Raw genomic sequence first — 20,530 nt, 5'->3', positions numbered from 1 at the left:
ATGCAAAAATGTGAATGCATGATCTACCTGCCGAGACTCCTCTCTTTATCATTCTGCATAAGTAGTGCAGACACCAACACAATTAGGCAATTCACTTGTGTCTAACAGAGTCAGGGGCCAAACCTGTATCAGCAAACTAACATTTAACTAAGCAACAGGAGCTGTGTATAACTCCTGCAGTGAATTTGCAATGCACATTGTCAAATCAGTTATAGCCTAAAGTTAATTTGACAACAGTGAAGCTTCTTATGCCCATCATATGAAGAGTGTAGGAGGGACTTTGCAGTAAATGAGAAAAAACTAAACAAAACACAAGATGTGTGATGCCCCTGTACAGTAGACAGGCTACATCTCATACAGTATTGCTTTCTCCTCCAGAGCCTCCATTCACTCAGAGCCAGTGAAGGGTGAGTAATGTTATTGTTCTCCAGCCTTCCCCTCAATAGGGTGGAAGCTCTGAGTAACGGGATCAGTGGAGACCGTTTTGTTGCTGCAGCTCAAGGAGGATTGTTTTCACTTTCCGCAGTGGTCGCGGATTGAATCTTTACTTTTTCCAAGTAAACTTCTCCTTTATTTACTGATGAACCTTTTTGTAAAGTTGCAACGCCGCTGTCCGTGGTGCTGAATTTAATGTACTGATTAAATTGATCTCGACGCTTTTGAGATACGTATTCACGAATTTTGTAATATAAAAACACATGAGAACACTTTTCTTTTTCTTTTTTTAAACTTGTGTGCAGCAGTTTTGGACTCCTCACTTCCAGCTTGTGACTATACATGCCTTACTGTATTGAGGCCAATCTTGTATGTTTCGGCAGTCTTTACCCAAAACAAAGGTCCTCTTGATTTGCACCTCACTTGTGTCTTGGCAGGAAAACTGGTCCAACACATTTGGAGAGGACAAATTGCGTAATACAACTAATTTGCTCTTTTCTTTTTCTTTCTTTCAAGCAAACGACAGAGAGAAACAGGGGGAGGGAGAGGTTGGTGGGCTGGTACTGTAAGTCTATCCTAATAACTAACAGTAGCTCAAAGGGGCGGTGTCCCGCCGACGGATAGAGGAGAGCTGGTGCGCACACAGGCTCCACTTTTACGCATCACTTGTTCGTGTAGGTGTCAGTGCAGAAGGTAGCTACCTCGTGTTTCTTCGTGAATAGGACCATGTTGCACTTGGATTTTTATATAGGAAATACCACCTGTGTCTAAGAAGCGTATTTCAGTTTTTTTTAAGCACCTTCCAAAAACAAACACCATCGGTGCGTGTGTGTGTTTGTGTGTGTTTTTGTTTTGGAGCAAGTGGATCCAGAGAAGTTTCCGTCATGGGGGCGCGGGGATGGAGCTCAGCGCGTCTCGGCTTCGTCGTTTGTGGATATTTGGCGTTTTTCTGCGGAGGGATAGTCCCGCGGGCTGAAGCGGGCTGCAGGGAGAGGGAGAGCCCAAACTGCTGCACCGGCCGGAATAACGAATGTTTTGAGTACACCCGGAGGAAAACAGTGTGCTACTGTGATACCTACTGTCAGAAAACCGGAGACTGCTGCGAGGATTATCAACGCGTGTGCCAAATATCTGGTGAGTTGCTTGTTCCACCGCGGTCAGTGAAGTCTGTAAGCAAATAATGTTGTTGATGCTTTTGGAGCTTGGTGATGTTTAGCGTTTAAAGTTTCTACATGCACTCCGCAGACTTTGCGTCCTGTCCCGAGAAGCCTGTTGTTAATTACTGTCCAGTTTGAGCCAGAGATGGCTGGCATTGAGGTGACACGGAGACAGTGAGACATACTACACATAGCTGTCTCCAGTTGTTTGTTCTAACCACAGGTGACCATTTGTACAGGGCTTGGACTTGGAGGGGTATCTCCTGTCTTCGCTGTGTGTTTTCCAACCACGGGTTCCATGTATGTGTTTTTAAGTTTGTGGGGTTGACCTTTGGCCTTCACATCAAAGCTTCAAATTGCACAACCTGGCCATGAAGTGGTTGTGGCAAGGGAAGCCAGTAATCATAACAGAGGCCAAAAAAAAAAAAAAACTCCACTCTGAATCATGTGTAGTTGTTCACTGAATCCTGGGTCACCCCTTCCGTCATCATCTCAGCTGCAGGCTGCTATATATGGACAAATGAGGGAATGGACACCATGGAAACAAACCAAAGATGGTCAGGATTACAGTGGAGCAGTAGATGAGATGAGACACACAGGAAACACTCTGACCTGTAACTTAGGGGTGCTCTTACAGTATTTTGAGACATCTCAACTTCAAGAGGAGTGATTCACTCAGTGTTGCCCTCATCTTAAGTGCACACTAACAAGCACCTGCAGGGACAACCCCACAAGTCAAAGAGCACTTGAAATGCTGCAGCCGGCCTTTTATTTAGGCAGGTTTTTAGTGTATACACAGAGCCTTTGTTTGAGTGCTGTATCCTGCGTGGTGATGTGAACAAGCTGCCTCATCCAGACTTGAGTCAGCCACTTTAAGGTGTGTACATAAATACTGAGAGGGAGTAATGCACTTTATTAGACATCACTGCAGAGACAGCGGAACCACCTGTTAGTCACTGTTTAACTTGGCTAAACTATAGGGTTTTGTGCATCATTTATCATTAATGTTTGTAAACTTCAAAAATATAATTAGCAATGTAGCACATCACATTATTTAATTAATTGTCTATATTTCTTAATTTTTTTGTGACATTTCACAGATTATAAACCTTTAGATGCATGTTTGTGAGCCTGGGTCATAAAATTAACTTTTAATTACTCATTTGTAGATTCTCACTTGAGATAGGCTAATTGATCCATTTCATCATGTGACTTCTCTAACAAATCTAAAATTTCAGATGGATTATCTTGCATGTTTGAAATGTTTGCCAGTCATGTTCATTAAATGTGACTTCTGGATGGATAAACTGGCTAAAACATTGAAAACACAAGTGCACAATTCAAATGATTAGAAATTCTAATAAATAAGTAATATCTATACACTAATATCTATAGTGTTTGAGCTTTTGAATTTAAACCACCTGAGAGAGGAATTTTCAGTACAAATGAATGTACTCTGCAGTGCTTCCACCTACACTTATCAAGAAATATTTTACACTCAAATCTCAATTTGTATTATTTTTTTCCGTCCACCAATCAGTCAAAGAGGCATGTTGAGATGGCATTTATCTTCCAGCAGCCAGCTGACTTGGTTCTAGGTATCACTTTATCCATCACTTGTGTCTGCCAAGCCGAAACTTAGCAGAATAAGCACAGGAAAGCACCTCAGGTCAGTGTTGAGTCATCACTGTGTTGTTCAACAGCAGCTGGTCTGTCAGAGGTCAGCTGATGGCTGCCATGTGCATCAGTTCACTCACGTGTCAGATGAGGATTTTTTAGCTCTGTGGACCTCATGTGTCGCTCTGACACAGTCCAGCAACAAAGACCAGAGCTGCCTGATGGTACGATCCAGATGTTACAGGATGGACAGGTGTTTTCCAAATTAACTCACATAGTGAACTGAAGAATACTTTGCAATTCAGAAAGTAGCAGTTGTAGAAAAATACTTGAATTATGTGCTTTTAATCACGTTGCCGTCTTTGAGAGAGAGAAATGAATCGAGAGTGATGCCATGTTAGCCATGACCTTTGAACCCTGCATGGACCAATGACCACTGAGTGACAGTGAAGAAACACATCCTGACTTCCTCCCTGAGCAACCTGAGCATCTATACACAGCATGAATATTATGGCTTGGATCACTTCCATCAAAGCACCCTGATATTTTCTCACCCACATTACACTCTAAGACTTTATCTGATCCTGATCCTGATCCTGATCCTGTGGGTCTGTAACACATCAAGGCGTCTGTCTGTGTACTGTCCGTCACAGTCTGTAATTAACCCGTGTCAGCTGTAGCTGAGCAAAGAGCTGGAGTGGGTGACATCAGAGGAGAGACAGAAAACACAACAGACTGTTTGGACCACTTGGACTCGAACACTTGAAGCTCTTCACAATGTGATATTGTCTTGTTCAAATGAAGTATGTGGCAGGAATGTGTGCTGTGTGTAAACAGTGTGGAGGATGAACCTGTAAGTCAGAATTTATTGCTCTGAGATACAAACGGAGAAAAAGTAGTCCTCTGTGCAACATCCAGTAAAGCTGTGTATCTGAAGGACCAACCATAAACGCTTCTGCACTTGACTGACTGGATGTAGGAGTCACTTGGCTGTTGTTGTGTTTAAAACATTCCAGGTTTTGAAGTTTAGTCAATATGTCAAGTTAATGCAGTTTATCATTGTTATCATCTAAACCGATTTGCACAATTTGCTAATATATTCCCAGTGGATTTTCGGTGGACGTTGTCCAACTTTATATCTGATAGCAAAAGTCATGGCAGATTTAGCAAGTGAAAGTACATTTTTCTCATTTTGCAAAATATACTGACTATCAAAGTTTATATTAAAATTCCTTCCAGCTTCCAGCTGAGCTAAAAAGCTTTTTAACTTCAATCATTTCATTTTAAACATACACGGACAAATGCATTGTAGAAGAACGAAGTAGCTAATTTCTGTTCTGACAGAAGCTTCATATCAAAATGAAATGCTGCCTTAACCTAAGACATGAGACACTTTTTCTTTTCTCTTGCTTTGGCAATAACTACAGGGTCACAGGGGGCTGTAAAAGGCTTTCTGGGAATGATGGTGTCTGAATGAGAAGAAGGAGAAGAGGGAGAGGCAGGTTAAGCAAGTAGAATGCGTGTATGTGTCACAGATGAATGATACTGTGTGTACAGTGCTAGAGATCTATGTTAGGAGATGACTCCAGAGATCAAACTGGCCCATAGGAGGATGGAGGGCAGGAGGGGCGGGGGAGCTCCTCTCCCTTCTCCCACTGGAGTCTGGTAAGTCTCATTTCAGTAGGAAGACATATTGTAGCCTCTGCCTCAGATACACCAGAGGTTTGCTCATCATTCATCCGTCCTTCCTGCTCCTCTGCCTTTCCTCCAGGGCGCTCGTGTGTTGTCATGCCGCGATGTTTGCGTCTGTCCAGCTACCTTCACTCCCTCTTTTTCTTCCGGGCTTCCCACACGTCTTTTGGCGAGCCTGACTAAAACAAGCCAGCTGTTACAGACAGCTTACCATCAAGTTTCACTCACATACTGCACGCAGCATGGTAACTGCTCCTGGTTGTAAGAAAGTCATTTGTTATTCCTGGAAGGCGTTTCTGTAATTTGTGATGATGATAAGCGGGACATTATGACTCTTTTCCTTTGATAAGATTCAAACTCAATATTGATACAGTATATTGAATTTATCTATCATTTCTTGAAATTTAATCCTTGAAGGGATAGTTCAACATTTTGGCAAATTGGCCCATTTCCATAATCTCTATAGTCTTAGGAGTAGGTGCGTTACCTTTAATTGTCGGTGCAAGCTTTTTTAGAACGGCGGAGCTGCTCAGAGCTACGCTACGGAGGCTAATGGGATTTCTTGGTTTCCCTCATCAAACTCATCAAATACACAATCCAACAACTCCAAAACGCTCTCGTGGACAAGTTGTGACCTGCACATTCATCTTCTATGAGATAATAACAGAACGTTACAAGACAGAGTTGTTTTCGAGGTAAATTCATGCAAAACTGCTGATGCGCGTTTCCGTTGGAGGCAGTTTTTCAGCAAGCAGTCTCTGCATTTGCCTTGAAAACAACTCTGAGACAGAGTTTGCAACTTGTCCACAAGAGTGTTTTGGAGTTGTTGGATTGTGTATTTGATGAGTTTGATGAGAGAAACTGAGAAATTCCATTAGCCTCCATAGTGTAGTTCTGAGCAGCTCACAGCTCTGCTCCGCCGTTCTAAAAAATAGCTTGCACCGACAACTAAAGGTAACGAACCTACTCCTAAAACTATAGGGATTATGGCAATGGGCCAATTTGCCAAAAATGTTGAACTATCCCTTTAAGATATACCTGCGAACACTTCCAAGATGAGACAGAAAATCTCTCTCAGCTGTGTTTGTAATGAACCCTTTTAATTAGTTGGTCTGTGTGGCTCCTCTTTTCAAGGTGTCTACAGGAAACATTCATAAGCTAACCTGTTATTAGGGCTCACTTCCGTGTCCTTCACCCCTATTAACAGGCTTATGGTTCTCCCTTGTGGTGCCAAACATTATAGGGCTTGTCTGATGGGACCGAGGCCCAGCTCTCTACATGACTGCAGAGGTTTTGAGGTGCAGTGGTCCTCTGGAGAAGCTGGACATCTGTGTCCCATCAGAGAGGAGATGGGGGGTAGACAGAGGGGAGGGAGGGGGGCAGGGAAAGTGAAAAGAAGGACCCCAAAAAAAAAGGAGACAGATGGAAGAGCAAGAACAAGGGAGAGTATGTGACAAAGTGATAAAGGGAGAAGAAGATAAAGCAAATTGGGCGGGCAGGTCTGATAATCAGCTCTTTTGTTATGAGACCCTAAAATGGAAGCAGAATTCAGGGAGGGTGAAAGAAAAAGCAAAGGAATGCCCATGTGAAAAGCCAGATTGTACACCATTATCTCACTGTAACAAGTGTGACTGGAGATTGGCTGACAAGTCGGGAGATAAAAGTGCTGATGTTGGATACACATTCAGTGCTGTGCTTCATTGAGGGGTGTTTGTCTGAAGCTCTGCCAGCTGCCAGGGAAGTGAGCCACACTCCCACAAACTCTGTCCAAGCAAAGTCCTACTCGCCTTTTTGTATATTCCTCTCTAGTATTTTATTTAGCTATATAGCTCCATTTTTAAACATGGCAGACACATCCCGTCCACAGTCATTATGCTCCAAAACCCTGAAAATTTGTGAGCTAGATATGTTTTCAATGGGTTTCCAATATTGTTTTAATTTAAGCAGAAAATGTAGGAACATGTAGGATCCATTCATTCGTTGTGGGACACTGATTGGGAAAATACATTTTAAGTTTATTAGATTTTGTAGCTGATATTAGTTTTTTCTTACTTTTACTGTTTTACAATGTTCTCTAAAAGATTAAAAAAACAAAATATATATCTAAAGTTAGTGACAGATAAAACACAAACTCTTTTTTTTTTTTTTTTTTTTTTAAGTACTTGAAAACACTCCACATCTCACTGAAAAAGCAAAAGCTTAACCTGCTGACAAGGAGCACCATTTGTTTCCTGTATTGGGGTCAGAGGTCAGAGGTGGTGGCGTACTTTTCCAACTGGGGACTTTCTCGTCAACAATGGAAACAGGGGGCAGCGGTGGCTGTAAGCTGTGTGGGTCAGGCTGTGTCAGACTGTCAGCGGGGTTATCGTGTGGGTGGTGGGACTGTCGCACCGCTGGTACCAGAAACAGAGCAGCGGACCACCTCAGTTTCACAATAACCCTCTGACCTCTGGTGGCTCAGGGCGGAGGGAAGGGGAGGAGAGGGGGGCAATAGGCTTGAGACTTCCAGACAGGGCCTTAGTCCTGTTTGTGTCGGCGTCGGTCAGTGGGGTAATAGCCCTGTGCCCCCTATCTTTGGTGCGGGAACTCGTCGACCCCATTGAGGTCATTGCACAGCCTCAACCTTTCTGCTGCTGCTTGGTCATGTTTTTTTCCCGCTGTGAGAGGAGAAAACAGCAACATCCAAACCACTCCTGTGTACGTCAGAGGAAGAAGGGAAGGAAGGGAGGAAGGGAGGAAGGAAGGAAGGAAAGGCCAGGAGACAGGAGGAAGGATAAGAAGAGGAGGAGGAGGAGGAGGAGGAGGAGGAGGGAAGCTGATATGGTTGTGGTGTCTAATTCGATCACGCCCTTGGGCATTCTCTCAAGAAGCTCCGTGTCGCTATACACAGAGAGATGTGTGCGTCTGTGTGTTTTAGGGGGGTGATGACTGCGAGGATGGAACAAGCCCAAGTGGGTGGGTTCGTCTGACAGATATTGTTTTCGATGTGTGTGTATGCATGTGTGTGTGTGGTGATCTGGGAAAGGCGAGTGTCAGGTGGGCAGCACTAATGTGCAGGAATGCAGAGATTCCACAGTGGCTTTGTGGATCGGCTGTGTCACTGAGACAGCCACCCCCCCTCTCCGAGAGCCCAACAGGACCATGGGAATGAACCGAACAGGCGGCACCTTGAAAGCTCTCTCTCTTTCTTTCTTTCTCCTGTTCACACACACACACACACACACACATTCTTACACACTTGCAGCATTGTACTGAGAGTGGTGAGTGTGTATTATATAGACAGAGTGAAGTAGATTAGATGACGACGGAGGATTAGATTCAGTTATGGTATATTTATCCTCTCGCTCCCTATAATTTCACCATGCAGCAACATCTGAGAGCTTGGAGCTGTGTGCACCTGCTCTCATTGTATTAAACGTCCTCTTGTCTGCAGCGATGAAATACAGCTCCACACAACTGATATAAAACTTTATGCAAAAAGCAATGTTGCTGCATGTCTAAATGTAACATTGTAGTTATTAATTTGAGTGCCTCTCTCTCCTCCCTTGTTTATGTGTTTATGACGGGCACACTTCCTCACTGCTGCTATTAAATCCCAGTGTTGGACAAGGCTTGATTACCGCTGGAGACTCCTGGCTTTGATCAGAGCAGCCATCTAACTAATACAGCTTCCTCTTAGCCGGGTGTAATTGGCTCAATCAGTCCACAGGAGCCTGATTACTGCTGCTGCTGCTGTTGCTGCTGTGTTTATGTGTTGTATTTGTGTGTGTGTGTGTGTTGAAGCGTGGGGTAGGAAAACCAGAGAGAACAGGATGCAAAAATTAGACCCCTATTTTAAAACGGCCGCCACACGCATGACCTAGGTCGCAGACTTCCTGTGGCTGGGGGTTTGTCTGATCCGACATTAGTGGATGGTAATGACCCACTCACTCTCTTGCCACCCACCTACCTGCTCAGCGCAAGTATCATGCAAGTCTGAATCTGGGTGTGCGTTGCAGCTCACACTTTCAGTCATGCAGCGAGACATGGCAGAACAGATTAGGGGAAAGTTTATCTGGGGTAAAGGTGGGTTCATTATTTAGAATTAGACCCCTTGTCATGATAACGCTGCTGGAAATAGCTTGTCAGAATATTTTTCATTCTCTTCTACCCTCCTGCCTTTGAATCCTCCACAACTGAGACTCATTTTACTTGACCTCAAGAAAACCCCAGCCTTCTTTTTTAAGTATGTATTAACCTGTGTTTCTTGCTGTTCATCAAAAAAACCCTCAGCTGATCTCTGCATTTTCCCTGCTTCCCTAGCAGCCATTGACTGTGTGGTGGGATCATGGGGTCCCTGGTCATCATGCACATCTTCCTGTGGAGTCGGCAGCACAGAAAGGAGTCGCCAAGTATCCGTTCCGCCTAGAAACGGAGGCACGCCCTGTCCAGATCTCAAGCAGCGTCGAGGATGCTATGGAAACAATGCCATATGCAGCACAGCGAAAGGTGAGAACATGACCTTTTCCTGTGTGCAGTGCACTCCTCCATACATGCATCTCTGCATGCGTGTACTCCTGCTCTGAACCCTGTTACATATTAATTTGGTATTTTAGTGTTCTCTGGGGGATCGTTTGTTAACAGTTTCACTGTAAGCAACACATTTTTGCACATCTGTTCTGAAGCCTTATCTCCAGCTGCACTATTTCAAAACACCTCAGTTATGCTTTTTACTGTTGAAGCAACTTATCCAGAGATAAAACACCAGAACACAGATAAACACTCTTCCAAGGAAATATTTTCAAGGAAAACCACATTTCATATCACGTTTAGACATATACTATATGGAATGAGCTACTTCTCTGTTTACTTACCTGATATCATTGTTACTTTTTTGTCCTTTTCTCCCCTACTTCCATCCCTGCTCTTGACTTTCAGAGGTGGCAAAGATCCTGCCTGATTCCTTCAAGAGGAACTTCAAGGACCCTTGGAGACGACCACACATGCTGATGAAGGAGGAGAAGGCCAGGTGAGGCCTCTAATACCAGACTGCAAACAAACACACACACACACACGACTTGCTCACTCACTGCTGACCCAGCCATGTAGCCCACTTTGATTTCCTCTTTAGAACTGGCTTTTATGTGCAATCAGTGCAGAGAGGGAGTAATTACAGCTGGACTGTGTAAAGTGTTGAAGGATCATGTGTCCGGTACTGCATGGAGGCTGAGATTTTGTGGAGAAAAAAAAGATGCTTTCCAAGTATTTAGTGTGAAATTTCCAAGTTTGATGTTTTAAATAGTCTTTTTGATTCCATCTTTAAATGCACAACTCTTACTCATGTGTGCAATAATAATTAACAAAATGTTCTGCTGTGTTGCCAGCAGTTATTTATTAATTATTAAAGAAACATTTCAGATGTAGGAAAATAATTCTGGCATGAACCTCTTTAATTCCAGCTCCAAGCTCCAAGGTTGCATATCAGCTCCTCTGATAGCGCTGGCTTTTACTCGAGACTCGTATCATATTTTCCTTCATTTTCCCCCTCAGTTTCAAAGGTCACTTTAAGATCAACTTTGCTCTCCAAAAGATTAGAGAAAAAGCACAAAGAGCCCAGAAATTGCTTTGACTGGGGGAACATGAATGTCGTCACTGAATATTTGCATCATGAGCTGACCTTTACCGATAAGGCAGCCATAATCCATGTTAGAGGTGATCCCTTCCTGAGGAGATGTCACCTTTGATCTGCAGCTGATTGCAGATGTTCTAAGAGATGGAAAAATCTGAGACAAGGGAATAAAATCATGGCTGGTTTCCAGACAGCCCCTCAGCCTTTTACACTGATTAAAAAGGACATTGGATACCTTTGTTTTGACTGCAACACAAAGCATCAGGGGACTGGAGGTACATTACTCACAAATGTGAGAAATTCAGCACAGATCATACCGAGTTAGGGTTTCACAGACAGGTGGTGCATTGACAGACCCCTGGCGTTGCCATGGAAACAGACCCAGGAAACGAGAGGTTAAAATGGCATGACATAATGATTGTAGGTGTCTTTGGATCTCTAGTTATTTCTGTGAAATTATTAGATTTGAGATAGATTTGAGATAGATTTGACAGAGATGGAGAACACTTGGAGACTTAAGACTGATCTATTTTGATTCCTGACAGACATTAGATATTTCAGGAATTAAAAACATGAAGAATGCATGAAGACTTTTGTTTTTATAGCAAATAGAATTTAAGTGGAATGAACAGGGTCTTTATTAAGGTTAGGTTTTGCAGCATGAAAATGTCCCGGCTTAATTAAGGGAGGGAAAAGGAAAACAAACCCCCTTTTCGACTTTAGCGTGTGTGCAAGTTTTTGTGTGAAACTTCATTACACTTGTCATTTCAGCAAGTTTGAAAACGATCCAAAATGCCTATGCTAATGGTAATTTATGACAGAATCCATTAAGGAATATTCTGCTAAGGTTGTTCAAAATGCAGGCACGACACTCTAAATCAGAAAAAATATTTGTTTCAGCTTCACTGTCAAACCGTGTCCCCAGGAATCCTTCAGAGAGAAAGAAAAAGAGGAACATCATGTTTTCTCAGACAAGCCACCCCACTGGGGATGCTCTTTTGTCACAGCTGACTTGGTTATAGACAAAACAAACAGCGCGCAGAGTTAAATTGCCTGTCGGAGAACAACGGGGATCAAAACAAGACTTTATTATTGTTTCCAGAGCACAGACTGAGCTGTGCTGCTGATATTAGGATACGACAGGTGACCGTGACACTGCTGGATCACCTTCAAATGGAGACAATCTGTTATCGACTAAATTTGATTTGGCTTTTGTCTGCTTGTAATCCTGAGCAAGTGCGGCTTGCAGGGTTTGATCTCCACTTGGCTTTCATCAATCAAGCCGAGCTGGATCACTTGAAGGGTGAGGAGAGTGCTTCAATCTGGCCCGTGTCTGTCTCTGAGTCTTCATCTGGACGTCTTGTTGCTGATGCTGAGTGAATGATTTAAGAGTCCAAAACTTAATCCAAGATGTTGAGTTCTTGGCTCCAGAGCCATGTGAGCAGCACCCAGTTTGATTCTCACAGGATTATCTTTGTAGGTTTTTGAGGCCAAAAATATGTGATTTGACTCTCTGACCTCTGCATTTTTTTTTGTTGCCAGATTTGAGTAAAATATGTTGGCCTTACTCCTTTCTCTCTTCGTCTCTCCTCTTCTCGTCAGTTACTGTGTGTACCTGCGAGTGAAACAGGCCAGTGCAGCGTGTAAACTCAAACTGTGGAGCGCTCAGCTGGTGCGAGAGAGGCTGGTCTGTGCAGAGTGTCAGAGTGACGCCATGGCAAAGTCAGACCGCTGTGGAGGGGACGGCCTGGAGAGCACCAGGTAAACCAAACCACCGAAAACATTAGACCTATGTTACTCCATTTAAAAAGTGTGCAGTGTGTGTCTATTAATTACTCTGACTCTGGATGACATGGGGGAAAAAAGCTACATTTTTATACTTCAGATTGAATAAAAAAGTATTTTCCTGTTTGATTCCCAGAACGTTCTGGGCAGCAGCGTCAGTCCCGGGCTGTCACGGCTCCTGGGTGCGAGAGTCGTCCTCCGAGGGCTGCCGCTGTCCACCCTACTCCGTGCTCTTTGTGTGAGCCGACATCGTGCAAAACCCCAGACATCCATGTGTTGGGAAAAGATTTCCCTCAACGCCTCCTGCATTAACTGTGGAGAGCCCTGCCAGCCAAGCCAGACCCCCTTCGATCCAGATTCCTGGATGGGTAACTCAAGGAGATCAGCAGCATCCTGCCACTTTTTCCTTTCACCTCATACTCTGTACTGTATACACTATTGCTAAGCACACAGAAATTCTTGCATTTAACTTCAGATTTTACAGCCACGTTATGTACTTCTTCTCCTCCAAAGCACAGCAACGTCTATATACCTTTTTACCTCTGAATCTTTGCTATCTACCTCCATCAATGCAAGTGCATTTATTAATGCATAATGTATAAATATATAAATATATTATTTTGCTTTATACATTTTCTACTTTTGATTGTTTATGTGTAATGTATACGTGTCGATATAGCCACACTTATTTGTATACAAAAGTTGAAACACCAAACAGCAGCTGCTGCACCCAGTTTAAGCCCCAACCCAAAGGGTCCTATATCACCTGCAGGCTCGAGATGCTGAAAACTGGTTCCTCCATATTGTATCCATTGCTAGCCAATATATCTGTATTACACAGTTTTGTCTTCATTATTATTTCTCTACAACAAAACATTTACATCAGCACGTCAAGGTGAATATCAGGTATTGATTCTCAGGTGCTCAGATTTGTGTCTTTGTCTCCCATCAAGCTTCCTCTTCCATGTCTGCCCCCTCTAAGGGTAAGTCACTGATGTTTTTAGCAGTTTAAAGTGACTCATAACTGAAATCAGTCCCATCGGTTTAGACCTAATATTATTGGAGAGGAAAAAGAGCCATTTAAGAGAATTGAACTGTGGTTCTCTCTGTGTCCTCTGTGGCTGAAAGGAAGTGCTTCATAAATGTATTCTCTGCCTCGCTCAGATGTCCAAGTAGTTTCACAAGGGAGTTTATTCCATCAAATTATCATCCACTGTAACTGTCCCATACAGCCATGTCACTCCCATTGTATTCTTTAACAGACTCTCCTCCCAGCCCCCAGCCACCCCCACTGATCCTTGACCTGCACTTCTTGATTCTTCTCTGCTCTTGTTGTCTCTTGGTGTTTTCTTTCAATACAAACTGTAGATGCACAGCGTTACCTTCTTGACTTAAACAAGCAGTCGACCAGCTCCATACGCATTCCCACATCTCTTGTACTGCTGGTTTTTAAGACGAGGACATGTGCGGTGCCAGTAAAAAAAGAAAAAGAAATTTTAAAAAAGAAAAAAAAGAGGACTTTTCTTTCTGGGAAGCTGTGACTTTCTCTTTCTCTCCGATGTCTGTGTATGTCTTTGTGTGTTTATTTATTATAAATCAAGTGATGATTTTATTAGTGCAGCACAGCATACTCTGTACACTGTCCATTAGTGAAAATAAACAACTATACTGTCATTGCTACCTGTTCTTGTAATTTATTTCTAATGTGGGTATTTTATTGCTTCCCTCCCTGGCTCTGAGCATGTCTGACTTCTCCGCTCCAGATGACCAGTTCTTTTGCTAAGGAGCTGGAAGTATCAATGAGTCCATTTATGAGTTCTCTACTCTGAAATTATTACTACAGGCACAGTGCTGCTAAGTATAACTCTCAGTTTGACCAGTGTTTACATGCAGCAGTTAAAAGGAGAACGTAACTTCATGCAAACATTTGTGTTGCGTTCTTGACATTTTTGCCTGGGTTGTAAATGGGATGACAAGCACAATGAGAGCCAATGTGTATAATCATGTTCTTGAGCAGCATTCTCCTGCAATTTGGGGTTTGCGTTCCTGATATAAATGTCAGAATATGATGTGTGGACAGACTAAAGGAGAGGTCTTTCTCTGCTGTTTGCTCTGGTCCTCTGGAGAGGACAGGTTGCTTCCTCCATTATGTAATATATGGACTATGTAAGGAGGAGAGAATGTCAAAACCTTACCCTGCCTCTTCAAGGTTGTAACTCCCTATGTTTATATAGTAATTACTTCTTGTCATTGCTGACAGTTTCTACATGTTTTGCAACCATATGCCACAAAAAACACAAGTTGAACCACAGTGAGTACAAAGTACTTCAAAATAAAGACGGATATAACTGAGAGTGAAGCAGAAGAGCAATGTTAGGAATGCATTTACGATTTAATTCCACATGCCACTTATTTAAGCCTAAAGATGACAAATATTAAAGGTCGCTCACTGTCTTCAGTGAGGAATGAGATGCTTTTTTGTCTGAATTGGTAAAAAGGGAAAAATTCCAAGGACTTGACAAAACCATACTCACTGGTACACGTCATGTCATTGTACATAAGAAATAGCTTTGTCAAAAAAAGGGGGGAAAAAGCCAGATGACCAGGATCTAACAAATCAACACTTTCAAAATGAGTCCTTTGAGAGCGACTCAGGCTGCTGGATACTTTCATGTGTTTCATCTCAGAGGTACTTGAACTTCACCTCTTCCATTAATCTCTCCAGCCGCCCTCCCCTCTTTCTCTGCCCTCCTCCCTCCCTCTCTCTCTCTCTCCCTGGCTCCCTATACCAAACTCCCCTGGGTCAGCACAACTCTTTATTTTCTCTTACTACAACAGTGGCAATAGAGTGCTGTCAGCCTGACAGTCCATCCCTTCTGAAGCAGGCTTTACCCCCCTGGCTGCCCTAACTCTGCTGCTAACCCGCTTTCCAAAGGGCAGGAAGGCCCGTCTCTGGCCCAGTGCCTGATGGGCTCCGACAGCAGTGTGTTCTGGGATTACGCCCGCTGAAAAGGGGGGCATTCCAGCACCGACGGCCTTTGTCACAGCACGGCCACTGTTTGCTTTTGACAAGACAGCTGTTCAAAGCCCTCCCGGCCCCCATGGATGGCGTTAAGGGAAAAGAACCCAGAGGTGACTTCCGTTTATTGGTGGTGTCGGTGGATGTGTGGTGCCACCTCAACCTGAGCTCCCTTCTTCAGCATTTTATCTGAAGCCCCCCCCCTGGTCTGACCATCTTGTCATCATCACATTTGATGCTACTGTGATCACTACACTGAAGTCACCAATATTACGTCCCTGCTTTTGGCAAAAGGGGAGGCAAGCCTTGAGAAATAAAGCACACCACTTAACAAAAATTTTCAGTGGTTTTACAAAACGCTTGGGAACTAACCTGCCTCTTATCTCTCAAGAGAAACCTTCTCAAATTTGTATTTCTGGAGTTTTCAACTTATAGTTGCTCTGTTTTTAAATCGAGAGCTCAACTAAACCTTGTTTTAGATAAAACTAAAATAAAGATATACAAACCAACACCAACACATGCTTCACAAAAACACCTTTTACTAACCCTTACGTACAGGGGCCTTCCTCAGCTTGGGGCCCTGGGTAGGTGGTACCCCCGTTTTCCCTCTGCATCGCCGCAGTGTTACGTGTTTTTGGGAAGTGTGTACTGTAATTAGCAAGTCACCTTAATGAAGGCCTGTGTCCTATGTGGAAGCAGCTGGTCCAACGCAGAGGAATGATAATGAATGGACGGCTCAACATGAGGACCTGAGCTACACACAGCAACACAGCTGGCACACAACAGAGCCAGTGTAGTAAACACTCACACACCCTTGGATGATCCTTTTGAAAGAGAGTTATTATAAATGGACGTCTTGTTTTCAGCACCAGGCATAACAGAATATTTCATGTTTTTATGTATAATAATTATAGTATAGAAAGTTATCTATAGAAGGGGCTGATTGAGTTTTCAATGATAATTTGGTTGTTTTTGATTCTTAGCTTTAAAACAATAGAGAGCAGTTTTGATGTATAGAACTGGGCTACGTTTAACTATAACAAGCATACTGCAATGAATGCAATGTAGATTTCAAATCATCACCTAATTGATGTTTCAGTGCAAAACTAAAGCGATCTGGTGCTGTGGTACTGTGACGGCTGGTCAATTGCAGCAAAGGTGCATACAAACTAGTCCAACATAGAACTGTAGCATCACCTTGTGGTGCTTTTGAATTCCTGCTCAAAGTGACACAATTTCTAAAACACCCACTGAGAGTTTTTTATTGGGTATTTGGTTGGTGATAAGAATACATAATAAACACTAGACACACTGTGACCATGAATCCTCGTTTATTTTCTTATTCTTGATCAAAATAGCCTTGTGTTTTATTTATTTATGAAAAACATGTAGTTCTATTACCTTGAGTCTTAGGGAGGAGGCGTGATTCTAAAATTGGAAATATTCCTTCAGTTTCTAAGCTTTTTTTTATTCACAGCTAACGTGTTCACATTATTTATGCTGTACAATAACGCATTGTATCACATCCCACAGCATAGAATATGATAAGGATCAATATAAACAATTTATATAAAGCCATAGAAAGCACAGAAAGACATGAACATATGCTAAACAAATGAAAAAAAAATCAAATGTATACTTAAGATTTTTTTTTAAGTAAAGCAATAGGATAATGACGAAACATATCAGTGGAGACTTTGATTAATGGCACAAACCAAAAGCTAGTCTTCTGTACACAAACATGATGTGTAAGGCAAAAGTGAGTTGAGCAAGACTTTCATACGTGGAGGCAGGTCCAGGATATTAATTATACACACAAAACATTCTACTTTTAGACATGTGCAGTGTTGTTGCCTGTTTACTGAGTCAATAATTAATTTGTCAAACCATTCCCCTGCTTTGCCTGAATGACAAACTAGCAGCCAATTGTGCGTTTTGGGTGACTGAGAAAACCTGATGTGACACTGTAATCAACCAACTAATGCAAATTCAGAAAACTACAATCAGAAGTGCAGTGGAGCTTGACGGAAAGAACAATCATATTTTTACCTGGACAGAGACAGTCCCTTATGTCTCATACACACATGGAGTAGAGTCTTCCCTTCAAAGCACACAAGTAAATAAATCACATTTTATAGTGAGTAACTTTAAGAGGCATGTGCAGGAGCGGGCTGGACCAAACTCAAGACAACATGGCAGAATAAAAGTCTGGTGGGAGAAACTAATTCATGAACTAATCTGAAACAAAAATGGAAAATTCACTCAAGAAGAACATAATAAGGATAAAAAAAAATGACTCACTGAAATCAAGTGAGAGGATGTTGACTTTATCGTGAGAGGATTGTGTCTTTTGTCTCTGTGGAGTGAGTCCAACTGTTTGTGTTATTTCAGGTTTTTAATCTGTTGGTTTGTGTTGTGGATCTTGAGGTCCATCTTGTCCACTTTGTTCAGCAGAGAATCAATAGAGTCGTCCTGATCCTCTATCTCAGTCTGGAGGCCGATTCCAAGGTTCTTTAGTCTTCTCAAGCCATCGGACATCTCATCTGGGTCATTCACAAAAGGATAAGTGACACTTAGTATATTATATTCAGTACTTCACTGCTATTCTAGATTCCCCTGTGAATATTTTAAGGTTATACCTTTTGATGTAGGGTAAAGATAGGGTCAAAATTAGACCCCCCCCAAAAAAAACATTTGAGTTGTGACAGTATTAAGTATTGTATAAATTTGACATCTCATAGTACAGAAGTTGTTTTTACCTAAATTTTTGTCAAGGGTGTGGTGAGCCTCCTTAAGGTGTCTATTCTGAGAGTATCCATTCTGTCTAGATGGGCCGTCATCTATGGATGCAGCAGCAGCAGCTCCAAATCCTGCAACACAGAAATCAAAAATTGTAGCAGCCAATTGACTTGGTTTGTTATGGTTAAGCCATGCTGATATTTTGGTGCAAACCTTTACCTCCTGTATCAATCTTTCTGAGGTTGGGGTGGCTGGCTTGGTACTTATCTTCGTGTTCTCTGCTGCTGCCCATGGCATTCTGTAATCTGAACACGAGAAAGACAGATAATATTTGTGTAACTATTGAGGAAAGGAAAGGAAGTGAGAAGTGGCTAGAAATTGCAAACACGTATACTTTTAATACCTATTACAATGTATTGTATATACTAATAATGAAACAGCAACTGATGATATAAAGACATCTGACATGTGATTTATACTGAGAGACTGAATCTTACTTCTCACTGGCCTGGTAGGCCTTAGGCTCCTCAGGTGGTGGTTTTGTCTCTGGCTTGCCCTTGAAGTAATTGACAAGGCCACCCCAAACACTCTTTATACTGTTAATGTGCTTCTGACTGGTCTTCAGGTCCTGGTCCATGTTGTCCAACATCTTGTCTGTCCTCTTCAGGACCTCACCCTGACGCATCAGTTCCTACAGAGGCAGACAATGAGAGAGTGAGTGATGGAGGGAGCGGATGGTCGAGCGGATGGTCGAGACAATGTCATTCTTTGAGTTCCAGGGAAAAGCTGATTAGGGCTGACATACCTCCGCAGTTTCAACACCCATTTTCTCGGATTCATAGATGAGGCCGAGGGAGCGGTGAGTGCTGTCCACAGCAGACTGAGCTGTACGCATCACTTCCTGCTGCAGGTACCGCTGCCTCCTCTCTGCATCGCTCAAGCCTAGGTCGCTGGGATCATCATCAAAACCCCTATTTTTAGGATTAAAGTCTCTCACGTCGTCATCATCATCATCTGCAAAGGGGTTGTGGGTTTTAGGGTAGGCCATCTGTGGGGCAAACACACAATGTGTTGACATAACAGATCTCAACAGTCTAGTCTAGTCACAACAGTCTACTTCTCCAAGCCATTTCCAGAGCTTTCAACTGTATCATAATCTCACAATCTTAATCTCTGTCAGACTATTATTTCCAAGGTCAAGAACGACCTTCCATACTCAACAGAAAGCTTTGTTTCCACAAACCGCTGACAAAATATTTTCAGAACGAATCAAAATTACTAGTTGGTTAAAAGAATTAGATTAAGATTAAATAATAAGATTACAGTTTAGATAATAATAGTAATTTATTGGTTAAAACGTTCTGAATACAACCTCATAAATCAAGTCAAGAGTTTCTCTTCTCACTTTGTATGCATCACTGGTCAGACCAGTTTAATGTTTTATACATAATGTTATAATACATAGCATAATGATTTATTGATAAGGGCAATAATGTTTCGTCATAGAGCTACACAAGAGGCAAACATTATCTTTCAGGACTTAGGTAGCCTATCTACTGAGTAAATACTCTGCTGAATGAAAACGTCCCTCTCATACTTTATGTAGGTCGATATGCTTCTTTGTAGTAGTCCTTAACTTTTACACAGGCACAGTTTTGAATGCAGTATCTTCACAAATATCAGGGTATTTAATAACATGCCGTTACTACTTTTCTTCTATTTCTTTACTCACTGTTAATTTACCTTGACAGACGGTTTCCCAACCTGGAGTGAAATGACCTTACGCGAGCTTTTAGATCGCTGGTCTCAGCTAGTTAATACGAAACTGTCACTTTGATCAGTTCCTAAAACAAGAACTAATCCGAAAGTAACTACTATATATAACTTATATATTACAATGTTTTAAGCGATAAAGCTAACCAGGGGTGTTGGCTCGCTAGCTAATTGACGAGACCGAAAGCTATCCAAATACCACACCCATACGCCAAGACACGGCGAAGCGGTGTCAACATTGGCGTTTATTTCCTCGTATAATTGACTGTATCTAAAATGAAACTGTAAAAATTAAAGGTATGATATCATAAGCCATAGAAACAAACCTTTGACCGTCGGAGCCGTCGACGTTGTTGTTGCTCAGCTGACTGTCACCGACTTCCGGTCACGTTTGGTGACGTCGTCACGTGTTGTCCCAACGACCACTGCTGCGCGAGAGGATACGCATACGGAGCAAAAGGAAAACATTTACTGTGATTTAACTGACATTTATATCTGATGTTTTGAACATTTTGGTGTTTTATTTTTTCATTAAATAATATCAGTATTTTATTTGAGAAATATTTGGTCTCTGCTCCATAAAGACTTTTTTTCATGTCTCGAAAAGTTTCCAATTTAGTGTAGCTATAAATTCCTGATTACTGATAAAAACCTGATAAAAGATAAAAACCAGTGTCATTTAGGATCAGTACATTTCATTAGCCC

General features: G+C 42.3%; 2 protein-coding genes across 2 annotated transcripts; one reads left to right on the top strand and one right to left on the bottom strand.

The window, feature by feature from the left end:
- Positions 1-1,319: 1,319 nt before the first annotated feature.
- LOC310990754 (somatomedin-B and thrombospondin type-1 domain-containing protein) lies at positions 1,320-12,536 on the top strand (the record flags this gene model as incomplete). Its single annotated transcript, XM_083978246.1, has 5 exons — positions 1,320-1,569; positions 9,204-9,389; positions 9,819-9,909; positions 12,112-12,270; positions 12,431-12,536. The coding sequence occupies 5 exons, from the start codon at positions 1,320-1,322 to the stop codon at positions 12,534-12,536; spliced, it is 792 nt and encodes a 263-aa protein (XP_083834372.1).
- Positions 12,537-16,729: 4,193 nt separating this feature from the next.
- Positions 16,730-20,210, bottom strand: snap29 (synaptosome associated protein 29). The gene is made up of 6 exons (XM_083978375.1): positions 20,152-20,210; positions 18,858-19,100; positions 18,550-18,743; positions 18,272-18,357; positions 18,073-18,183; positions 16,730-17,856 (listed from the first exon to the last, which is right to left on the bottom strand). The coding sequence occupies exons 2-6, from the start codon at positions 19,098-19,100 to the stop codon at positions 17,696-17,698; spliced, it is 795 nt and encodes a 264-aa protein (XP_083834501.1). The 5' UTR covers positions 20,152-20,210; the 3' UTR covers positions 16,730-17,695.
- Between the last annotated feature and the right edge of the window lie 320 nt (positions 20,211-20,530).

The sequence above is a fragment of the Trachurus trachurus genome (genome assembly GCF_905171665.1).
Source record: "Trachurus trachurus genome assembly, chromosome: 9".
NCBI classification, from domain to species: domain Eukaryota; kingdom Metazoa; phylum Chordata; class Actinopteri; order Carangiformes; family Carangidae; genus Trachurus; species Trachurus trachurus.
The sequence above is the reverse complement of the archived record's forward strand: the minus strand, read 5'-3'. Positions and strand labels throughout refer to the sequence as shown.

Coding starts and splice junctions, on each gene's coding strand:
- snap29 (XM_083978375.1), bottom strand. CDS start 19,100: ATGGCCTACCCTAAAACCCACAACCCCTTTGCAGATGATGATGATGAC. Junction 18,744..18,857: donor TGGGTGTTGAAACTGCGGAG/GTATGTCAGCCC, acceptor CTGCCTCTGTAG/GAACTGATGCGTCAGGGTGA. Junction 18,184..18,271: donor CAGAAAGATTGATACAGGAG/GTAAAGGTTTGC, acceptor TCTGTGTTGCAG/GATTTGGAGCTGCTGCTGCT.